This window comes from Gallus gallus, chromosome 3 (assembly GCF_016699485.2).
Source record: "Gallus gallus isolate bGalGal1 chromosome 3, bGalGal1.mat.broiler.GRCg7b, whole genome shotgun sequence".
NCBI classification, from domain to species: domain Eukaryota; kingdom Metazoa; phylum Chordata; class Aves; order Galliformes; family Phasianidae; genus Gallus; species Gallus gallus.
Genome location: NC_052534.1, coordinates 27,242,969 through 27,264,512, shown reverse-complemented (window position 1 = coordinate 27,264,512; position 21,544 = coordinate 27,242,969). Strand labels below are relative to the sequence as shown.

At 37.1% G+C, this 21,544-nt stretch overlaps 1 protein-coding gene across 3 annotated transcripts in view; it reads left to right on the top strand.

The window, feature by feature from the left end:
* The window catches only part of BRE (brain and reproductive organ-expressed (TNFRSF1A modulator)), a 164,899-nt gene that overhangs the window by 4,084 nt on the left and 139,271 nt on the right, over nt 1-21,544 (top strand). For all 3 annotated transcript variants that reach the window (XM_015283708.4, NM_001008458.2, XM_046938812.1), the window contains exon 3: nt 13,773-13,849. In XM_015283708.4, the coding sequence (XP_015139194.1) occupies nt 13,773-13,849 (77 nt within the window). The remainder of the gene's footprint in view (nt 1-13,772; nt 13,850-21,544) is intronic.

The window sequence follows — 21,544 nt, the reverse complement described above, 5'->3', positions numbered from 1 at the left end:
ACTGTAGTAACAAATATGTTAAATAAGAATAAAAAGCACTTTATCTAACCTCCTTCAAGATTAGTACATCAAATGGCTGTAGGCTGCAGTGTTTGAAATAGGCCAAGCTACTATTTCTGTTTTTAACTCTAGAAGGATGTGTGGTGATTTTCAGCTGCTGATAAAGTTTGGGATCCACCTGTACAAAGGGAACTCTGATGTGTAACCTCTGTGAATAATACATGGGGGGTGTGAAATGCTAAAAGCAGAGTGTACTTTGGATGTTGCCAGATGGGAAACTCTCAAAGTAGCTGCTAAAGAATTCTGAAGATGAGAAGGTATCAGAAATTACTTTATTCTTCCACAGTTGGGCATGTAACCACGTTTGAGACTGGAGTAGAGACTCTGAAAGTATTTTGGCTTAAGGTGCTGAAATCACTTTGCATCGCTTTGATGCAGACTCTGCTGGTTTGTGTATTGTTTTGAATGATAGCGTAACCCAATAGGTTTTGAGAAGTACAACAAAAATTCTTTAAAATTTAGTTCTGCTGAAAACTGTTTAATGTGCTTCTGTAGTCTGCTTTGTTATGATTTCTTGGACAGTTTGGGAGTTGCTTTTCCCGTAGAAAAGCAACTTTTCTACAGCCTTTTCATGAAAGTCTGAATTCCGTGGTTCGCTTGAAAAGAATCATCCTTTGTGACCGAGTGCTGATTTTCTTGGAGGTCTGAGAAGCTGTAACTTTGTATTGTTTAGTTTAGTGTTTTGGCTTGTAGATTAAATGAGACAGGCTGAGCAGTTACTTAACTGCAACTGTTGCTTCATAGTAGCCCATGCTTTCTCTTGAACTCCTAGGAAGGCTGAGGTAGAATCTGTCTTACCTTAGCTTTTCTGAAAAGGAATAGAAAAAAAAAAAAAAGAGAAAACACAGGTGTGGTCTGGTGATGAAGATGTCAGCTTATCGGGAGGTAGATAAGAGTTTTGCTCAGTGCCCATGGTGCTTATGCTGCTTGCCTTTAGCATAATAGATTAAAATAAAGCAACGTTTTCCTAGCTGACTCTTTTCAGAGGTATTTTAGTAAGTGCCTGTAAGCTTTCAGCCTGTGGTCTTACTGAGATGATCTTGAGTTTACTTTGATATATCTTGAATGTTTTCCAAGAGTTTATTCTTTAACTTGAAAAGCTGAAAACTTTCTCCTTACTGTGCCTGCCATCCAACCTAGTGATTCAAATTCTATATTATTTGCATCGAATGTGGAGTGTAGAACTTAAATGCAGTGACTGAGAGACGTTTAAATTTGCCTCTGGGTGCTGCCTCTCAAGGAAGAGTTTGTAGGGCTCTGAGAATCCAAAAAATAGATTTGAAGGCATTGGTCTACTCCGTACTCATATCCGGACTTAATGCTATTATTCAACCCCCTGTATACTTCTACTTTCTTTAAGCTTTAAAAAAAAAATAATTGACAGTGCTCAGGAAGAAGAAGTCAGGGATGGATCTAGGTAATAACTGTATGAATAAACAAGGACATAGAGATTGGACAGAGAGAAGGAAAACGAGGAGAGCAGTTAAGTTACGATAATGGGGATGAGGTACAGGATGTTAATTGCAGAACTCCCTTCAGTTTCAGTGGTGCTGAATCAGGCTTTAAACTGAAAAAGCAGAAATGTATGCTGAGGAAGAGGTACTAGATTAAGGGTCTGGAATCAAATAGAAAGCTATTATTTTTTTCAAATGAATGTGACCTTTTGTAAGTATCAGTAGAAACTTTTGAATGAGTATGTGTTTACTGACATATGGAAGGAACTTGAAACATGTCTTGCCATAGGCTAGCTTGAATTTGTTACGGAACATACAGATGTTTTATGAATTAACTGTTGTGTTGTGTGAAAGATTTTTAAGAGTAAAAAAACTGACTTTTTTAACCTTTAAGATGTTAGAATCTGTAAGGTAATCTTTTCAATAGATATTAACTTAGAAGACTCAGGCTTCTGGAAGCCTCTGAGTGCCTTGATACTGACAAGAGGATCAAGGTGAGGAATTGCATGGCTGCTTCACTGTCACATACCTCACTGTTACTCTAATAGAAAAATGGTGGTTAATGCCATACTCTGGTTCCCTAACCAACCAGTGCTTTACGTTATGTAACACAATATATAGGAGCAAGATGCATCCATTCTTAATTCATAGGTTTTAGAAACTGGAGCTACGGATGACAGGGAATAATAGAAATGCGTTGGATGTGGTAGCATCTCCAACACCTTGCCTATTCATAACTTTGGTTTCTTAGTTCTCAACTTGAAAGTGGGAGGAATTGCACTTTTCTTTAGTGCAAGATCAAGTACCAGGTTTATGGCCTGTTACCATGGTCATTTGATTTTGGTTTGTATATGTCAAGTAGTACGTAAGTCTTTAACTGTTTGAAAGATCAATCCATATGCCAGATGTTTTTAGTAAAGAGCTGATTTTGCACTTGCTCTAACTTATTGCTAAGACTACCTAATTTTGTTATAAACTGTATTGAAGAGCTGATGTTAGTTTAAAAGTATGAAGTATGATATGTTAATTTGCTTTACTTGCAAGTGTGGGAGGGAAATAGATCACAGTAAGAAAATCCTATTGTTTTGCAGCCTTTGAGTATGTAAATGTTTTATAATAACACGTTACAGTTCCATGTCTGTGTGTTTTACAAACTTAATAGACAGTACTAGTCTCATCAGACACATACATTTACATCTATGAGCAGGGCCTTCAGGATCAAGATCTGTACATAGGAATTATACGGCCGCTGCTGATGCAGAGTGAGTGAAGAGTTGTGAGAACTGTTTAACTGTGCTCAGCAGAACAACTTGATGGGACAGAAAGGAATTTTCAGTAGAAACAGTAATGAGAACTTCAGTGGTGCACAGTTACCCAAAGTAGAAATTTATCAGGTCTACACAGAATATTGTCATCTTGTTAAAGGAGCTCCCCAGTTAACTAAAATAGAAGCTTAGTGTTAGATCACATCTGAAATACAGCACCTTTAGCAGCATTGATTCTGATGATAAGGAAACCCTGGCAGGCGTCTCTGTTGCATCAATAAAAGATATTCCTGGGGATGTCAGAATGGATCAAAGCATTTAACTCTTGCATAGGCTATTACCTTGTTCTAGACTCAAAGAAAATAATGCTGCCAATTGAGTCAATGCCATATACTGCATCATTCAGTTAATCTACAATGGTGGCTCTTTGAAATAATGACCCATCTTAATTAGATATTAAAATCTCCTCATAACCAACTTAAATTATGGCTAAGACATTTTTCTTTGTGTTTATACATACATACATTAACCATGGGAAATATGTTGAATAGGTAAAAGTGATTATTAAGTAATTTAGAAACAGAAGAAATTTTCCTATATAAAGGCTGTGTAATTACTGTGTATGTAGAATCCAGTTATTTAAGAGGCAACTGCTTTTCCTATGGCTTGTTAGAATGGTGTGAGACGTGTGTTGGTCATAGCCTTTGAGAACATTTTTCCATGCAGCTGTTCATGGGGATGTCCATGATAGAGCCTCAAATTATGTTGCAAGCTTATTCTTACTCAGGACTTTATTTTTTAAATTACTTTGTTGCACCAGTTGGAATTTTAAAATGAATATAATAACAAAAGTTCTAGATACTAAGTCTATTTTTGTAGGTATACACTCATAACAAAGTTGTAACTTTCATACTTGTCTGGTTATACTTAATTATTCCATACTTATGATGAAATTAATTGTGGAATTTTTACATAACTGGCTCATAGTAAACCATGTTGGTAGTTTGTTCCTTGCATCTGTCTGAAACTGTATGAAGAGTGATCAAGAGGACATAGTACTACTTGGAGCAGATTTCAACTTGCAGGTTCACTACCAAGCTGTAATAAGACATTTGTAATTTCCTAGTGAACAATGATTATTTAATGTTTGTGTTATCAAGTAAACTGCAATATGCTTTGGCATTTCCGTTTCTTTCGGGCATTTCCCTTTTCAAAGTAAATATGCATTTTATGTGAGTATTTTATGAAATGTTATTTTAACTGTGAAATACTGTAGCAGTTATTCTAAGTTTTCACTTTATCTTTTGCCTTTGATTAATCTAAACCGAAACACTGTACTTCCATTAGAGGAAGAAAATTTTTATCCCATCATTCCCATTTATTTCTATAGGTTAGTTTTTTTAACATGGCTCTTGAATGCAATTACTTTGAAAACACTGTTAGTGTTCATAGTAGAAACTTGATTGTGAATAAAACATATACTTGAAGGGATTTGGTGGTTTGACAGGCTTGAGCGGTGGGTCTGTGCGAACAACGAAGTCCTGCTTCTGGGTTGGGACAATCTCAAGCACAAATACAGACTGGGCAGCAAGTGTATTGAGAGCAGCCCTGTAGGACCTGGGGGGCATTGGTGGATGAAGAGCTGAACAAGTGCTGGCATTGTGCGCTTGCAGCTTTGAAAGCCAACTGTATCCTGAGCTGCATCAGAAGAGAGGTGGCCAGCAGGGCGAGGTGGCTGGTTGTGCCCTCTATTCTGCCCTTGTGAGGTCCCATTGGGAATACTGCATCCATGCCTGGGGCCCCCAGCACAGGAAAGGCATGGAGCTGTTGGAGCGAGTCCAGAGAAGGACCAAAAAGGTGATCAGCAGGCTGGAACATCTCTCTTATGGAGAAAGGTTGAGGAAGTTGGGCTTGTTTAGTTTGGATAAGAGAAGGCTCCAGGGAGTCCTCATTGCAGCCATCCAGAACTTGAGGGGAGCTTACAAACAGGAGGGGAACCAACTTTTTACATGGTCTGATAGTGATAGAATGAGGGGGTACGATTGTAAACTTAAAAAAAAAAAAAAAAAAAAAAAGATTTAGGTTAGATGTTAGGTTTTAGGTGGGAATTTTTTGCTCAGAGAGCGATGAGGTGCTGGAACAGGCTGCCCAGAGAAGTTGTGGGGGTACCCCATCCTTGGAAGTGTTCGAGGCCAGGTTGAATGGGGTTTTGGGCAACCTGATTTAGAGGAAGGTGACTCTATCCATGACAGGGTGTTGGAATGGTGATCTTTAAGGTCCCTTCCAACCCAAACTATTTTGTGCTTTGGTTTGGCACTTTGGTTGACATCTCCCCATTGCTGCACTTTTAAGTGCAGCCTTATAAGTGCCTTGGGATCTCTGAAGTATCAGTCGTGGTGCTTTTTTTCCTGGCCAAACTCTTGACAGTTAAGGTATCTCTGTCCAGCACTGAATTGGCAGCATTGGTTCAGTATCTCAGATTCAACTGGAAAGATAATAATCACACCAAAGCAAATGTTGCTTATTTTACTCTGCTTCTTGAGATATTTAGCTTGGGCATTACTTGATGCTACATTGCATGGTGTAGACGTACCCTAATGCAGCTAGTGTCTAAGTAGAAGTGAGCATCTTAAAAGAATACTTAGACCTATCATATCAGTGAACAGTTTCTTTTTTCCTCTTGAAATTGTTATGTTTATTAACATTATTAAATTCAGTCTAAGGTAAGGTAACAGTTAACCTGCTCTGTAATCCATATAGAAGAAAAAAATATAAAAAGGAAGCCTTTCCTGTGAGAGGGGAATTGATACGAGTGAAGGAAACCACTCTGGAGTAGAGGTCGCATCATTTCTTCTTTGTAATATGTAGCATATGGGTGAAAGGATGAAATTAGATCATTAGGGTTGGGTGTTTTTGTTATTGTAAAATAAAAGAGTCCCAGTGAAATTGAATTAATTAAGGATATTGCAGAATTCCATTACGGAGAGGATGTAAAAAAAAAAAATCCTCATATACATGAAATTCTAATAGAAGTATATTTTCTTTACAAAGAAAAAAAAAGTGTGTTCCTATGAATCCATGCAATAATATGAATAATATGAGAAATATGACAGTACTGATTGATACCAGCTTCTGTATATGCAATTTGAAGTTGCCCTGCTGAATACTTGTGCTGCTGAAAGTGATGGCGAACTTGGGAAAGGAATGATCTTTCATACCCAAAGAACTGAATTCTTGATTGCTGTATTAACATAAATTTCTTTCTTCTCAGAGTTTATCAGATTAGCAAATTAAATAGTTAGAGATCTGTGACCAGAAAGCTATAATAATATGCAATTAGATGAAAGCTTTGTAAGAAAATGTGAGAAGAAAGGATATCAGACCATGGAACCCTCCTATTAATGTTTAGTTGGGTCATGAAAGGGGGAAATACATAGACATGGACGATACTCCTAGTCTTGTTGCCAGTTTGTTACGGTTTCCAATAACTAAGCTGTTTTGTGATGTGAAATAACTTAGGTTTATAATAGCTTACCTTTTGAGACTTGCTGAATGAATATGTTTTCTGTGAACGCTCAAAGGATCTGAAACTCCAGGTGGTAGATGATAATTTCACACTTGGCAGAGAATCATTTTCTGTGAGTAATCTAAAAGTAAAAACGTACCTTGTATTTTTTTTATTTTTTTGCTTTCTTCAGAAATTGAATTTACATTAGTGAGCGGTAGAAATTTTTAGGTTCTAACTGATTAGATAGTAACATATAATCACATGGCAATTGTGGAAACACCAAAGAGTTTGTATTTGATGAGAGGGAAGGTAGATGAAGTAAATCCAAGAGGTGCATCTTCAACACTTTCATACTCTTCTTTAAAATTTTGCTTGTGAAGCCAAAGTATTTGGGATTCAGCAGGTCTTCCAGAACAGTACAGTAGAGCAGTAACTTTAAAGTACAAGAAAGTAGTGTCTTTTTCTTTCCTGAACTTGTGACAGAAAGGTAGTTCATAATGCTCTTGAATTCAATGCTTTATTATCGAAGTATAGGCCACTGTAATATGCATTGCATGTGTTATCCTCTTGCAATTTACTTGATTCTCTTAGTTTTTCAATGGATCCTTCATTAAATTTTCTACTTTCTGTTTCTGTTTAATTCTTCTGTGTGTAGCTTTTAAGGGGAATTACAGGCAATTACCAGAGTATAAATGATCTTGCTTACAAAAGTCATCAGTTTGGCTATAAAAGATGTTTCTAAAGCATGTTTCTAAAGAACGTTTTGTTGGCAACATTCCTTTGTCGCTTTTTAATTATTTTTCTCAATTTGTACCATAATTGGCTCCCAACAATAATGAGCTCCAACCCTAAACTGTAGGGATTTTATGAACGCAGATTCTGACATAGTCTGCTCTTTGGAGCTTTTCTCTCAAGAGCCTACTTTGCACATATATTACGCATGATGCTGGCTGTCAACTCTGTCTTCATATTATCATTATTATTGGTGTTATTATTCTTGGGGTGGCACTTTCCTACCTATACTGTGCCTGGAAAAAGAGCTCTTCTAAAAACAGCTTTCCTAGGCAAAATGAGCGGGGAATTTGTCTCCCTAAAAGAGTCACAATCATGTGGGTTTTCTGCAAACCTTCATTTAATGCAGATGTTCTCTGAGATGAGTTCAAAGTGTATGTAGGTGCATTTATTTATCCTTCTTCCCTCTCCATGGCTTCCTTGTAGAGGATGGATTGCATTCTGCAGGGATGGCTGTACTTTGGGAGATTGCAGGGTATCTACCACAAGACTGTGGCAGATGTGAAAGGTTTGAAGTTTTAGAAGCAGGCTCACAGCCTTCCCCACCTGCAACATGTTTTGGCAAACTCCTACTCACGTTAAATAAATCTACATTTACTTTTAAGATATAGCTGCTATAATTTGTTTTATAAATTGCAATAGTCGTTAGATACTTTTCTGTATTGTTTCTAGTGAAAACAGGTTGCTGGCAGCTGATTTAGTTTTAAATAGTTCTTTGAAACTTAGTTGTTAAGAAATACACTTCTGCCCATGGGTACGGTAGGAAAGCAAAAGGTTGTTTTCCTAGGGTATGTTTTCTGCCTAGTGTCCTACTCCTTTCTTAAAGTTCTAATTAGCATGGTTCTGTTCATACAAGAAAATATGAATATGTGCATGTTTGTATGTGTGCATATATATATAAAAAAATACATATATATATGTGAAAATCAGCAGTTAGAGTCAATGAAGGAGGTTCCCAGTTGGTAACTATGGATTGAAATGCCATTCCAGTTACAGCACATCACCCATACTAACAAGATTTAAAATAAACATCATAATTTATATTGCAATACCAAGAGTAGGCTTTGTGCACAGTTTAATTTTGTACTAAAATTAAAGCAAACCAAGTAGGGTACAGATGAGTCTTATGAAAACAGTAGGTCTATCTACTAGAATGAAGAACCAACTACTACTTTTTGGAATAATTAAGATTTGACTGGTTTTAATATTTTAAGTGAAGTAGCAATCACTCTAAATGTAACTGAGTTTTTGTGTTTCTCAAAAGCAGAGGTATGCACTATATCTTTTAAGCAGAAGTCCCATTGTATCATATTGTGTAATATGCTTGTCTGTATAAAAAAAAAGGGAACTGAAGATGAACACTGGTGGATTAGAATGTCTCTCTCATTTCAAATTTCGCCTGATGAATCTGTTAGTTTTTAGCAGCAGCTGCTCTGTATTCTTCTTGCAGGACCCTGGGAGCCTGCAAAGCTTTGTGCACTGTGCGTGGCAGGGAATTGCCCTACGATTCAGGTTTTCTCTGTCCGTGTCAGCTTTCTAAAAGATGATTTTTCACTGTTTTTTCTGTTTCTTCAGCCCTTCAAAAAAACCCATCCCTGTCACCTGCTGCTGGCCTTTCTTTCACTCTCCTCCTCCCTTCTAATTATTCTTCATGGCTCTGTAGATGACTTACCCATCTGTTGTGAATTCTGCAATTAATTCTTAATTAAATGGGATGAAATATTGTCTTCAAGGAACATTGGAGCAGATTCCCATCTACAAAGATGGGGGGGAAAAAAAGAATCTAAGGGCTTCTACAAAGGCTGTTCTGTATAAATTGAGGGTTTTTTTCTTAGCAAATGCCAGATTAAGATCTTTAGGTGGACTTCAGTATTTGCTACCTCTGGGAAAAACATGAAAAAAACACTTTATTCTTTCTGCATTTACAGGGGGCACATATGGCCGTGCTCCAGAATTCCTTTGCTTCTGCTGTTACCCATGTTAGTTCACATGTTATCAGGGACTCTGGAGCTCAGAAAATTTCTATTGATCGTAGTTGGCCTGTATATCAGAGTGCTAGTGTTTCTGTTCATGCTGCTGGCTCCCTACTGAAGGTGGCTGATTCTTGATACTGCAGCCAGAAACTGTAGTCTTATTAGGAACAAGGAATGAGGATTGCCCATCTTTATCTCTGAGCTAAATTTGACTCTTGCTGATGAAACCTTTGGCCTCTGAACCCCTGACTGAATTGTATTTGTCTCATCATTACTGATGTCAAACTCATTTTCTAATTTAATCTCTTGTATCATGGGGGAGGGACTTGGCCCCCTTTTTCCCAAAGTGTGTCTTTCTTTGCCATATACTGGAGCAATCAGAGACTTATAGTAGATATGTTAGAGCCAGGAATATTTGGGAATACAGCCAGTGCTCAGAACCTCCTTGGTTATGCTGAACATGTGTGTTTTTCACCAGTGTTTGCCATCATCGTATCCGTAATGCCTGTGAAGCACGTATACCAAAAATCCAATGAACAACAGGAGGTGTTTGTTAACCAGAAAGTTCTGATCTTCAAGGATGGCATCTGTAGCAACCTAAGCATCACTGAGATTAAAGATTTTGTATCTCTGACTATTCCATTTAGGCAGTCTCAACATCAAGCTCTCCTTCCAAGTGGATTATGTTTTTAAATTTCTGTTTGCTGTTGCACAGTGGAATTCATTGATGATTTGTCTTCAGGTAGTAAAAGCATAAGAGCTGTATGATCAGAGAAAGAAGAATTGAATCATTAAGCACTGTGCATAACTTTTTATCAGGAAATTTGGTAGTTATCCAATTAGTGTGAGTATTGGTTCATACATCTTTATTACCATGAAAAAAAAAAAAGCAAAAAGGAAATAGTATTTCTTTGGTAGAGCTATTGTACTTTTGCAGGTGTTTTTGAGTGTTTGCTATGGAATTACATGATTCTAAGCAGCAGATTTCTAGGAATTGTTTAAGAAGTGAGTTTCAGACTGGAATATAAGATTTTGGGATAAAAAGAGATGTGTGTTTTTCTTTTAATTTTTTGAATAGAATAACTGCTTGTCTAACTGCTTGTCACCAGACTTTAAGGACTAAAGTGTAAACGGTTGAACTTTTGTTTAGCTGTGACATAGCACATAACGTATCTCCAATCTTTGGAGAAGATTTTACTAGGGCCCAAGTAGGCTTTCAAATGATGGTTGTAGAAGAGTAGCTGATAGGAGGGCCTTACTGATATCTGGGGCTGTCAGAATCCTACTTATCGTCATGGCTTTGAACCTGTAAAATACCAGAGTGGCCTACATAGAAAAGGATCAATTGCTTTTAGCTTAAAAAAAAAAAAACAAACAGAAAAACACAGGAGTTGTAAGTAGTCAGTTACAAATGTATTGGTGTAAGATAAAATCTTGTTGTTAAGCTCAACAAGAACTGCCTTTCTACGTGCTTTTAAAGTACTCTGTGAAGAAGACGTTTGTATCACAACTCTGAGCATCAGAACATTAATTACCGCTGTGCTTCAGAGCTTTCCTTTGTAAAACATTGAGTATTTAGATGAAGGTATGCAAATGAGTGTAATGTTTTCCATGAATAGGTAGCACATCTGTTCATCATGAGATGAAGTCAGCTTCTGAAATTAGTTTTCAATACCAGATATTATTATTCTACCTGTCAGTTCCCTGTGATGACGGGAAAAGTAATCTTTAAAAGACCTTGTCATCATCGTTCTCCTTCAGCTTCACTTTGGTGTGCGGACCATGCTAAATAAAAGGATTGGAAGAAGTAAAATTTTGCATTTCAGAAAGGGTGGGTGCCACACTTCTGGGTCAGGTAATCACGTGAGATTCTGTGTTTTAGGAAAATTCAAGTAAGAGGAGATGCCCATAACCAAGGTGTTATTTGTGACTTTCTATAGAGAGATGATAACATGTAGGCTGCCAGTTGTACCAAAATTCTGATTTGCCTTGGGAGTTTTGTTCTTTTACTGTTTCTATTAAAAAGTTGCTGCCTCTTTTCATATGGATGTATTTATGATTTTTATTTGATTGCTTGGCCTGTTGTAGTTACTGAAGTCTCTTGTGCAGCCTAGCCAAAGAGTGTAATTTGGAAACAACAACCAAAAAAAAAAAAAAGGCTGTGAATACTGTCATTTTCCATCAATTCTAGACCAGTAAAATTTAAAACGTCTCTGCTGGAGTATTATAATCTAGGAAAAATACTTAGTATTGCTTTTAGGGACGTTTGCCATTAAATCAAGCTTTTATTTTAATGTTAAAGAATATTGCGCTTTCCGTAAGTATTTCCAAATGGCCCATTGTGCTAAAAGAAAGGATCGTAGGGTATTTATAGGATCAGAAATGTTTGTCCCTGTTGAAAACCTAATGACAGTGTTATTTTGATGGTATTTTGAAAAATGTGCCCAAAACTGCGACCTGTGATACTTTGACAGCAACTTCCATTAAATACTACCTGGTGTTGCAGATGAATTTTAGAACTTGCAAGTTATGTTTTTTCCTTTGTGTTGCTTTTTTTTTTTTAATGCTTCCTAGAACTGGCCTTATGTGATGTGAGCATTAGGAATGACTTGAAAGTAGATAATCATCCTGTAGGTGTAGCTGTTAAATCCATCCACAGCCATTCAAATACTCAAACAGTGGGCACTCTTGTTTTACTGTTCTAGTAAAACGCATCTTTGAAAAAGTGGTATTTCCTTATTTGTATTGCAGTGGATCTCCAGTCTTGCATGTTCTCAGACAGAAGCTGATGTCGCTCTCAGTGAGGGCGGTGGTGCTTACTGCTCTTGCTAAGCCCTACTTTATACTGAGAAAGCAGTAGCGTAGAGTGTGAAGACAGTATTTTTCAGCTCCGGTCCTGTTATTCAGCATAATGTTATATTTCACATTGGCATCATTTGCAAGTTTAATAAAAAACATCTCTTTTCCATCAACAAAGTTTTTCAATGAGATGGTAAATAATATTCTAGTGAAAGAAAACCCACGCACTGTATTTGTGAAGCAAGATGTGCACTATCTTTTATGAAACTTGCCTTCCAGTCAGCTCTGCACAGACCTGATAGTAGCTGTATCTGAATTATGTTCTGTAGGTTGTCTTGCATAGTGCTCTCACAAGACTCTGCAAAAGCCTTTCTAAAGTGAAGACAGAAGTACTGTTGCTTCACTTTTATTTGCCGAGGCAGCTGCCTACTTTCTATGATGATGCTAAAATAACAACACGTATTTTGCCAAATCAATGTAGGCAGTGAATTGTACCGTGTTAGATGCTGAATGCACACAAGCACTTTGACTTATTTTTTCCTGATATTTTTACGTAAACTTAAGTGAAGTTGATCGATCTGTAGTTCTATGGCTGCCTCTTTGTTGAAGGTGTATGTGAGGACAAATTTGATTAACTGGTAAGTGTAGCTCCTTGAACAGAAACAATCTGAGGCCACTGCCACTTCCTGAATTTGGAAAGGTGAAAAGAGGAAATACTGCACTGGTGGAGTCTGGTAGACATGACTCTCTAAAGCACGATACTGGTGAGAGGGAACAATACTCTGCTCACCCTTAGGCCATTGCCAAAGTAAGCACAGCTGCAGAAGTTGCTATGTTGTACTGTAAGATCAGAACTGTTGTGCTTTCTGGCCTGCTCGCTTATTTTTGCTTTGACTGTATTTATGGCCTAGTAAACATTTCTTTCCTTTCTTTACATTGTCAGTGGTTTGTATTACAGCATTGGATCACTAATGATGTTTCTTCTCACTGTTTAGTCCAGTTACCCAATCTTTAGCTTTGATCTTCATGTGGCTTGCAACATGTGTAGCTTTTGTGCTATGGCTATGAAAAATTCTCACTGATATTATACTGGCAAGAAGATTGCTGGGCAATCATGATGCCTAGATTTGGAGAGCAATGGGCTGCTAACAGCTTCCAGCATTCTTGCTTCTGAGATCTGTGCTGTGGCCACAGGCCCGCAGTGGTGAGAACTCCAGGGACCACTGCCATTCCTGCCTGTGAAACAATTCATGATGCTGTTTCTCCTGGTGCAGCCAAGTGTTTTGGTTCTTTGTTATGCAAAGGTTTTGGTACATGACTTATGAGGTATGAAAAGGTTGGTTGTGTCTCACCTAGACCATAAACAGTTTTTCATTCTTACTAGATTCATATGATGCTCACTTATCACTGTGAGACTGAATGGCCATTGCAGTGTTCCAGATCTTCAGGAGATATGAAATGATGATAGATCACAAACTGATATGCTTTACTGTCATAGCCTAGGATACCTGATTCTGAAACTTGCTTACCTGGAGGCTTACAAATAACCATGACGTATGTAAAGAATTGTCACCTGGAAAATGATATACAAGGGGGATTTGATGGCTTTGAGTAGTGGCTACTGTTCTATTAGCATCCTGAAACCAGGACTTTTTTACGTGTATTTTGTGTTTGAATGGAAAGAAGGTTGCTGTCACAGAACCTAAATTTTCTCATGACACCGAGAACTGCTGATATGGAGAGAATGGGCCTTCTACATCCTTCCTACCTTTTCCTTTCTCCCCAGATTGTAAGGATGAATATTTCTAGTATTCACAGAAAATCATCACTATGTCAGTCATCTGAAGAGTGATGTTAGCATCTGCTCCCATAACATCTTAGAACATTCTTCTCTTATCTTCATTTTTATCTTCATTTTTAGCTGTACGTCCTTGACACCTGGACCTAGCTGTGATCGGTTTAAGCTGCATATTCCTTATGCTGGAGAAACACTCAAATGTAAGTTAAAACTATTGTTATTGCATCTTGACCTTTCTTTCAGCAATGTCTTCTCTATCACATTAAGTTTTAAGTGTTTCTAATTTTACAAGTTTTGAAATACCTGGTTTTTGTTTCCTTAGAGCTGAAGCTTTATAAAGAAATCAACTATTTTTTGAGATCAGTTTACAGCCTTCCATAATAGAGTGACAGTTTTGAAAACAGAAATCCTGAAAGCCACAGTTCACAAGTTTCTCCCCAGTTCTTCTAATGAAACATTATGACCAAGACAATCTCATGATTTTAGTCTCACTTGTATGTGCTTTATGCTGTTTTCCTCTTTCTCTTTTAAGAAGAGTAAGATCCAACTTAGTAACTTCAGTAACTTTACTAAGATCTCTAAACAGTAACTGCGACAATTTACCAGATTAGAGAGGTGTCACTTTGGCTTTTCTGATTTAGTGTTTTGTTTATATCTGTCATTCTCTTGGAGGATCTGCATATGCTGGCACATTTGCCCACTTTCCAATTCATCTGTGTTTTAGTTCAAAGTATCAGCTTAAAATTTTCATTATGTTCTTTTTTTCTCATTGATGTTATTTTTGTTTTAGAAAGTAGGAAGTTGTTTTCTGAACACCTGAGTTGCTGATTATCTGCATAAGAAAAGTCATAAAATTGTGCTGTTTTTCATGTCTAACAACTAAAATATAAGAGAAGACAACAAATTTCAAATAAAGTAAAATTTAAAGCTTGACAGCTTTAGATTTAGGGCAGCACTGGTGAAACCACTCCACAATCACTGTGTCCAGTTCTCGTCTCCATAGTACTGGAAAGATGTGGGCAAATTGGAATGGGTCCAGCAAAAGACAGCAAGGATGACTGTGGGACTGTTGTATCCATTGTGCAAGGAGAGGGCAAAAGAGCTGGAGCTGTGTAGTCTCAAGAAGGGAAGGTTCAGGGTAGAGACTGTAAATATGATTCTGTGTAATGTTTATAATACCTGTTTGGAAGAGGTGAGGGTGAAATAGGGGGAACCACACTTTGCTCAGTTGTGAACAGGTATCAGAGGAAATGGTCACAAATTGAAATACAGGAATTTCTATCTGAATGTTAGGAAAAAGCTACTTGTGAGCATGGTTAACAGTAGAACTGAAGCTGAGAGCTCGTGTAGCATATGTGTCTCCATCCCTGGAAATACTCACAACCCAACTGGACCTTAGAAACCTACTGTAGTGGATCTGTCTCTGAACGGAGGAGATTGGACTAGACTGTCTCCAGAGATGCCTTCCAACCTGATGTACTCTTCAATTCTGTGGAAATGTGCTATCTGGGGGGGGTAACAGAAATGTTAAACATTTAAAACACTTATTGCTTTGGTAACATGCATTTAGACTGTTATCATACATGTGCTATAGCTCTCAAAGACATTTTAAATACTAAGAATGTTGTTGAATTCCTTCTCCAGTAGTTTTTCTTCTTGCTGCGTAGTGCACTGGAAGCCCTACTTCTTTAGGAATGGAAGTCAATGCAGTTAAATTTCTTCTTGTTAGAAGTACTTTAAAACTTCCATTTGGCAGTTACAAAAAAAGTTGTATTTCTCAAAAGCTGGTCTGGAAAGTTGTATGTGTGTTTTTGAGAGAGTTGAGCTAAGCTCCTAAGTCAGTCTACCGTGAGTATTTGTTCTATTCTAAAAATACAGTCATGGCTCAAGAGATTTTACTAAATTTTTTCCTAAAGATGAAAACAGCATATTAAGCCCAACCTAGCGGTTATTTTAAAAATGAAAAAGGGGGACTGTTTTACCAAATAATGGCCATGTTATTTGAAGACACAATTCTAGCAAGTGGAATTTTTGTCTATACTTAAATAAAAAAATATTAGTTTTGAATTGCAGACTCGATCTGTTGAATCTTGTGTATCACAAGGTGGTGTAGATGCTACTTGAGACTTGTTTCAAGACTGCCATCAAGATCCACTAAAGAGGCTTCGTTGGATGACATTATTAAAGAAAATGCTCTCATGTTTTCTATAGTACTGTAGTAATTTTCTCATGTATCACTGTACACGGCCCTGCTATTATTTTCTGTCAGCCTTGGGTCTTTACTTGTCATTAAGCAGAGGCTAAAATTGATCTTGGTTCATAACAGAAAGTTAGTAGATAAAAATGCACACATGTAAGGACATGGATATACTGACTATACCAATATAGTAAAGGAGTGCAGTTACGGTACATGAAAATATGATTATGGACTATGCATTAAGTATCAGTGTTTACAAATCAACCTTTTCCCCTAGTTCTTATATTCTGAATATCATATAAGCAATTAAGAAAAAACCATATTGCTATCACATTATAGTTCTCCAACTTCCCTGAAACGAAATGGCACAATTTGACCGTGCTTCATGTTTTAACATCATGACAAACTGAATGTAGAAAGTGGTTTTAACAAACAGTGAATTCAAGAAATAATCATTGTCCATGTTTCAGCATTACATGTTTGAAAATGCAGTGCATCAGTCATTCCCATGGCACCTGGAATAAATAGTGATGCCAGTAGATTCAAGAAAGCTTTAATAATTCTGAGTTTAGATCAGTAGTGACGGTAGAGGAAGGCTGCCGTGGTGTGCTACCAAAGATTTGTAGATACTCTGTTGTAGGCTGTTGCGAGATATGTTATCTTTTGAGGACAGAATATTTCTGTAAAGGAAAGTTGTGAAATCTGCTAGAATAAAAAGATTGACTGAAAATATCCAGAAGCTACAGTGTATAGTCTTCATTATGTGGTGCCACATGAAGACTGAAGCGTGTAGTTCCTCTGTGGTTTGTCTTACATCCTCTTTGCAACAGATCAGTTCTTTGCGTATCATCAATCATAACTGCTGCCACTGTACAAATACCCAAGTATTAATCCCAGTGTGTTGAAAACTGTTGGTAGGCTACTTTAGGGAAGTATAATTGCATAGTCACAGTCCTGTTTTCTAAAAGACCAGAAAATACACATTCAGACAATGCAGTGGCTGTTTTATGTCTGTAGTGTAATTTTTTTTTTGTAGTGTATAACAGATTTTTTTTTCTAACTTTGGTAACATTGAACATCATGTGACTTAACAATGGCTTGCTGGTAATTATAATACATTTTCTTGAAGTTCCTAGAATCCTGGAGTATCCTGAGTTGGAATGGACACATGAGGATCACTGAGTTCATCTCCCGAGTCTGCATAGGGCAACTGTTAGCTATACATCATTTTTTTTTCAGATGTACTTTCACCTTCTGCATTTATCCTGAGCTTCTGGAATGTTATTCTGAGCAGTTACTAAGCTCCAGTCGGGATTAAGAGCTTGGGGATATCCACAGTTTTATGTTGGGGAAGATATGTCAGTGATGGAGATAAATTAGGTTGTTAAATTAGTCTTCCATCACACTTCAGAAATTCTCAAATTATACTTTCAGAGAAACATTTTTACTTCATTTTCTTCTGTAAGGGACACATCGAGCTCTGTTTTCATGGCCAGAGTGGTTGGAAAATTTAGTTGTTAGATTGTCAATTAAAATTGGAAACAGCCATATTGATTTTTTTTTTGATGAAGTCATCCGGGTCTCAATGAACTTAAGGCAGCACTACTGCTTTTCTCTATTATTTGAATTTTTTCAAAGTTCCTAATAGGATTTTTATTTCCAAGGAGGCAAAGTACCCATAATGCTCTATAATGAGTACAAGGCCTAATAAGAAATTGAATTTGTATTCCAAAACGTACTCTAAATGGTATGCAGGCATATCTTTTATTGCTAACTGAACAATAGTAGCTGATGAATAAAGAGGAATATTTGCATATTTTGAGGTGGAGTGTTTTGTAATTCTTGCAGATGGATTGATCTTCCTGTGCTAAAAATCAAGGCAGATGTCATAGCAGAGATTCTCAAGCAAACTTACAAGCTCTAATAATCTTTACTTAATAATATTCTTAATTAAAATGCATCATTAGGAATCACTCGTTTGGTCACTGTGATTTTATTCCAGAGAACCCTGGAATCTCTTGGTCCTGGTTTCAATTCTGCTCTCAAGCTTCTTCTGTTTTCCCCCACCCCCCTCCTCCTATGCACTTCATATTTTCTTTTTCAGGCTCTGATTCCTCCTTGTCTCTCTCTGTCCTTGAGTGCTGTCATCTGGAATTTAACGGTGATTAAACAATGTGTTGCCCTTGTGATGCTACTGTTCTCTATGGCCTCTTGAACTATAGTATTTTCATCTTTCATCTGATTTTCACTGTTTTTATATGAGTGGATTGAAGCTCTGGGTTCTGCTGCCACCACTTTGTTTGGTTTCCTTCATCCTGAAGAGTGTTTCTTTTGTGTCATTTGAAGCTTAGCTTTTCTTTTTCTTTCCTTTTTTTTTTCACGTCTGATTTGTTTCTCCAGTTCTTATTCATTTTAGTTACGTGCCTTAGACTGCAAAGTCACCGTTCTGTTGCCTCACTAGCTAGTCCAAAATATCCCTTGTAGTACGCTGTATAGAATTTTATCTGCTTTTCTTCCTTAGATAGAACTATTTCAGGAAGTTTATCTAGTCTTCCTGTGGCTTTCTACTTTAAGGAAGTAATAAGAAGCAAAGGAAATAAAAAACGGAGAGAAGTACCTGTCCTTCTTATTGTCCTTTTGAAAAATGCTAATTTTTTTGCTAAGTACTGTTTATCCTGCCAGTAAAAAAATTGTGAAAATGATCTTACAATTAATTTTAAGGTTTATGATTTGCATAGCCAGGTTGCTGCAGTGTGTATGTCAGTCTTCTGTGCAGCATCAGCTCATTTTATACAGGTTGTGGTTTAGCTGGAGCTCTTACAGGAAAAACTTTTTGGTTCCTGTAATTCAGATTATGCTTTGGTGATATCATTATTTCCGTAGTAATTATCTTTTTTTTTTTGGGTCATCTGAAGTACCTCCCAAAGATTCTTACTGGCAATATGTTTGGCAGAAATAATGAATATTGTTCTTTTGGTAATCTGCTAATGTTAACTAATAGGAAACATGGGTAGATAATGTAATCCTTTTTTTTGTGTGTGTGTGACCTTACAAGTATATATGTATAAATGTGCACTTGCAGAGGTTTTGAAGGCTTAGGTTTGTCCCTCATATTTGTGTTTTACTATACTAGTGCCTTCCTTCTTTTCTCCTTTCTCCTCCTGTTTGGGCTCCAGTTACTGGTGATTTATGCAGTACTTTTGTTTCAATGTATTTGTCCTTCACTTCCACTTTTCCTTTTTCTCAGCTTCTCAGTATTTCTGTTTCTTACAATTTCTCCAGTGCTGTCTTTAATTTCTACCAGTATTTAATCTCTTTGTGTATTATTTGTTGTTCTCTTTTGTCCTCTTCATTTCCTGTTCTAATGTTTTGGGGAAAGTGGTTGCCCAGCTACATAAATGCAAGTAGCTAAGGTTGTCCTGCTGTCTTCTTGTTCAGCCTGGGATCCTGTTCCTTTATCTCATATTGACTGATTTGCCCATGCTCAGATCTTTACGGCACAGCAGCGTTTCTCTTTCTGTATGTTGGCCTACACCTCTTTTTTTTTTTCCTGTCTTATAGCAACATTTGTTAGCTGAAGTTAAAGAAATAAACAGACTAACAACCCTTTGCAGACTCCCACCACCTCAAGAACCAAATAACTACCCTGTAAATCCTTCCTGTATCTTTTCTCTTGCAATGTCTTTATTGAACAAGTAGGATGTGATTCAGTTGCCTAACTAGAGGTGTCTAATGTTGTCTGAGGTGCCCTAGGGTATCTTGCGTGGCCTTTTCAGCTGCTGCCCCAAAGGGCACTGATCTCCCTGAAAAACACTGTCATATCTGCCATGTCTTAGATGCCCTAAGGCACCTCAGATGATGTTATAACACTTGTGGATGGCTCCTTTGCAACTTAGCATGTGTGGAGTAGCTACAGTTTTTTTCTAGAGAGTCAGAGGTACAGAGAAAGAAGCTTTTTGTTTGTTTTCATATGATCAAATACTTCGAAGAGATGTTGAGTTTTTAATACTGATTTCTGTGCCTTTCTTCATTTAGTACCTTGATCCGCATGTGAATTCAGAAATTAATTTTAAAAGCATCATAGCTTCTTGCTGTCAGATGTTGTCTCTAAGCTTCAAGAATATTTCTGACTTTTCACTAAACAACCTGTAAGAAATGTAAGGGGCACTTGGTTTTCTGTAATAGGATTATATTTTAGGGTCAAGTGAGCAAGAGTCCCACAGTATTCGCAGACACCATTTGAGGTAGCTGCCCTCCCATCTGGGCAGAACTGCTTCAACAGATCGTTTTAAGAGTAGCTGCTGAGGTAAAATTATCTTACTGTACTTGACAGTAGAATAGCTTGGCAGCAGCAGCACCACAGCAAAAATAGAATTACTCCTGTATCTTCTTGCAGTAGTAGTTCTGTGTTTACTGAAGTTGAATTGTCATCTCAGGAGCTATTTCTCTTTCTGTCAAACAGTAAGTGGTTCTAGAGGTGACGTGTTGCTATATTTGACTTAAAGAGCAAAAAATATTTAGAGTGGAATCCAGTGACAAGTCAGCAGGTCTGCTTTTGTTCATTTAAATCCTTTCAAACTGCTGATTGCACTAAGTGTCTTGGTCACAGGTGGCAGTGAATAACCTATTCCTCTTCTACCTAAGGACACTTGCCAAGGGCCTGCTTTAGGGAGGATGTGTTTGTAAAAGGGACTGATCAGTGTTCTTATGTGGTATTTGTGTAGACACTGAAGGAGCTAGGTTAGCATTCTGTGTACATGCATGATGTCACTCCTCTTACTGTCTTTTTGATATTTAATAAAAGACAATTTCTTTATTTTCCCTAAACTCTACGTAGGATTGGTCTCATGTTTCAACATTGTTCCGTATTCCGTATGAACGCATTTCATGATGAAGTTGAACTTCATTTTTATTTATTTATTTATTTATTTTGGTGAAAGCCCAATGGATTGAGGGAAAGAATTACATTCAGATTGGTCTTATTCCAGGCTGCACTGAACGCATATTTGTTTTACGTGTTTTGTGCTGACTTAGATTTTCCAACCCGAAGAATTTCTGAAGGATTTAGATAACCTTTCAGAAGAAAAGCTTATGGGTTTTTAAGTCAATAACTGGTATGCTGTTTGCACTTTTGTTGTCTTGAGGTGAATAGGGATGTTAATGCTGTGGCACTCCGTACAACATCTTTCAGTACTACTACATTTACAGTCTAGTTAGGAAAAAAAAAAGGACACAAAAGATGAAGTTATTGGAAGAAAATGGTATATGAGGCCAGTGGAGAGCAACTATATAAGCATCTAAAAAATCTCTGTTTCTAACCCCTTTTTTTTTGACTTACTGTGCATTTTGGCTGAATAGATAAGAGAAGAAGAACAGTGTGTATGTATGTATAAGAAAAGAAGTGATAGATTTAAGAATTAATACTTCCATCTATTCATCTGTTAGGAGCACATTAGCTTTTCCTTTGAAATCCTGTGAAGTGAAATACTTCAAAATTGAATGGTACTTGCCTAGGGAGAGAAAATGAAGAACGTGGTATTTTTGGATAGTGAGAAGCAAAAAGATGTATAAAGAACCCTTTTTCTTGTAATTTATCTTTGGCTTCATGGCTTTAACTATATTCAATTAATTTTAAGTTCTGTGGCACTATTTAATTGGAAATATAATTTTATTGTAGTTATCTTTGCCTAGTGTATCT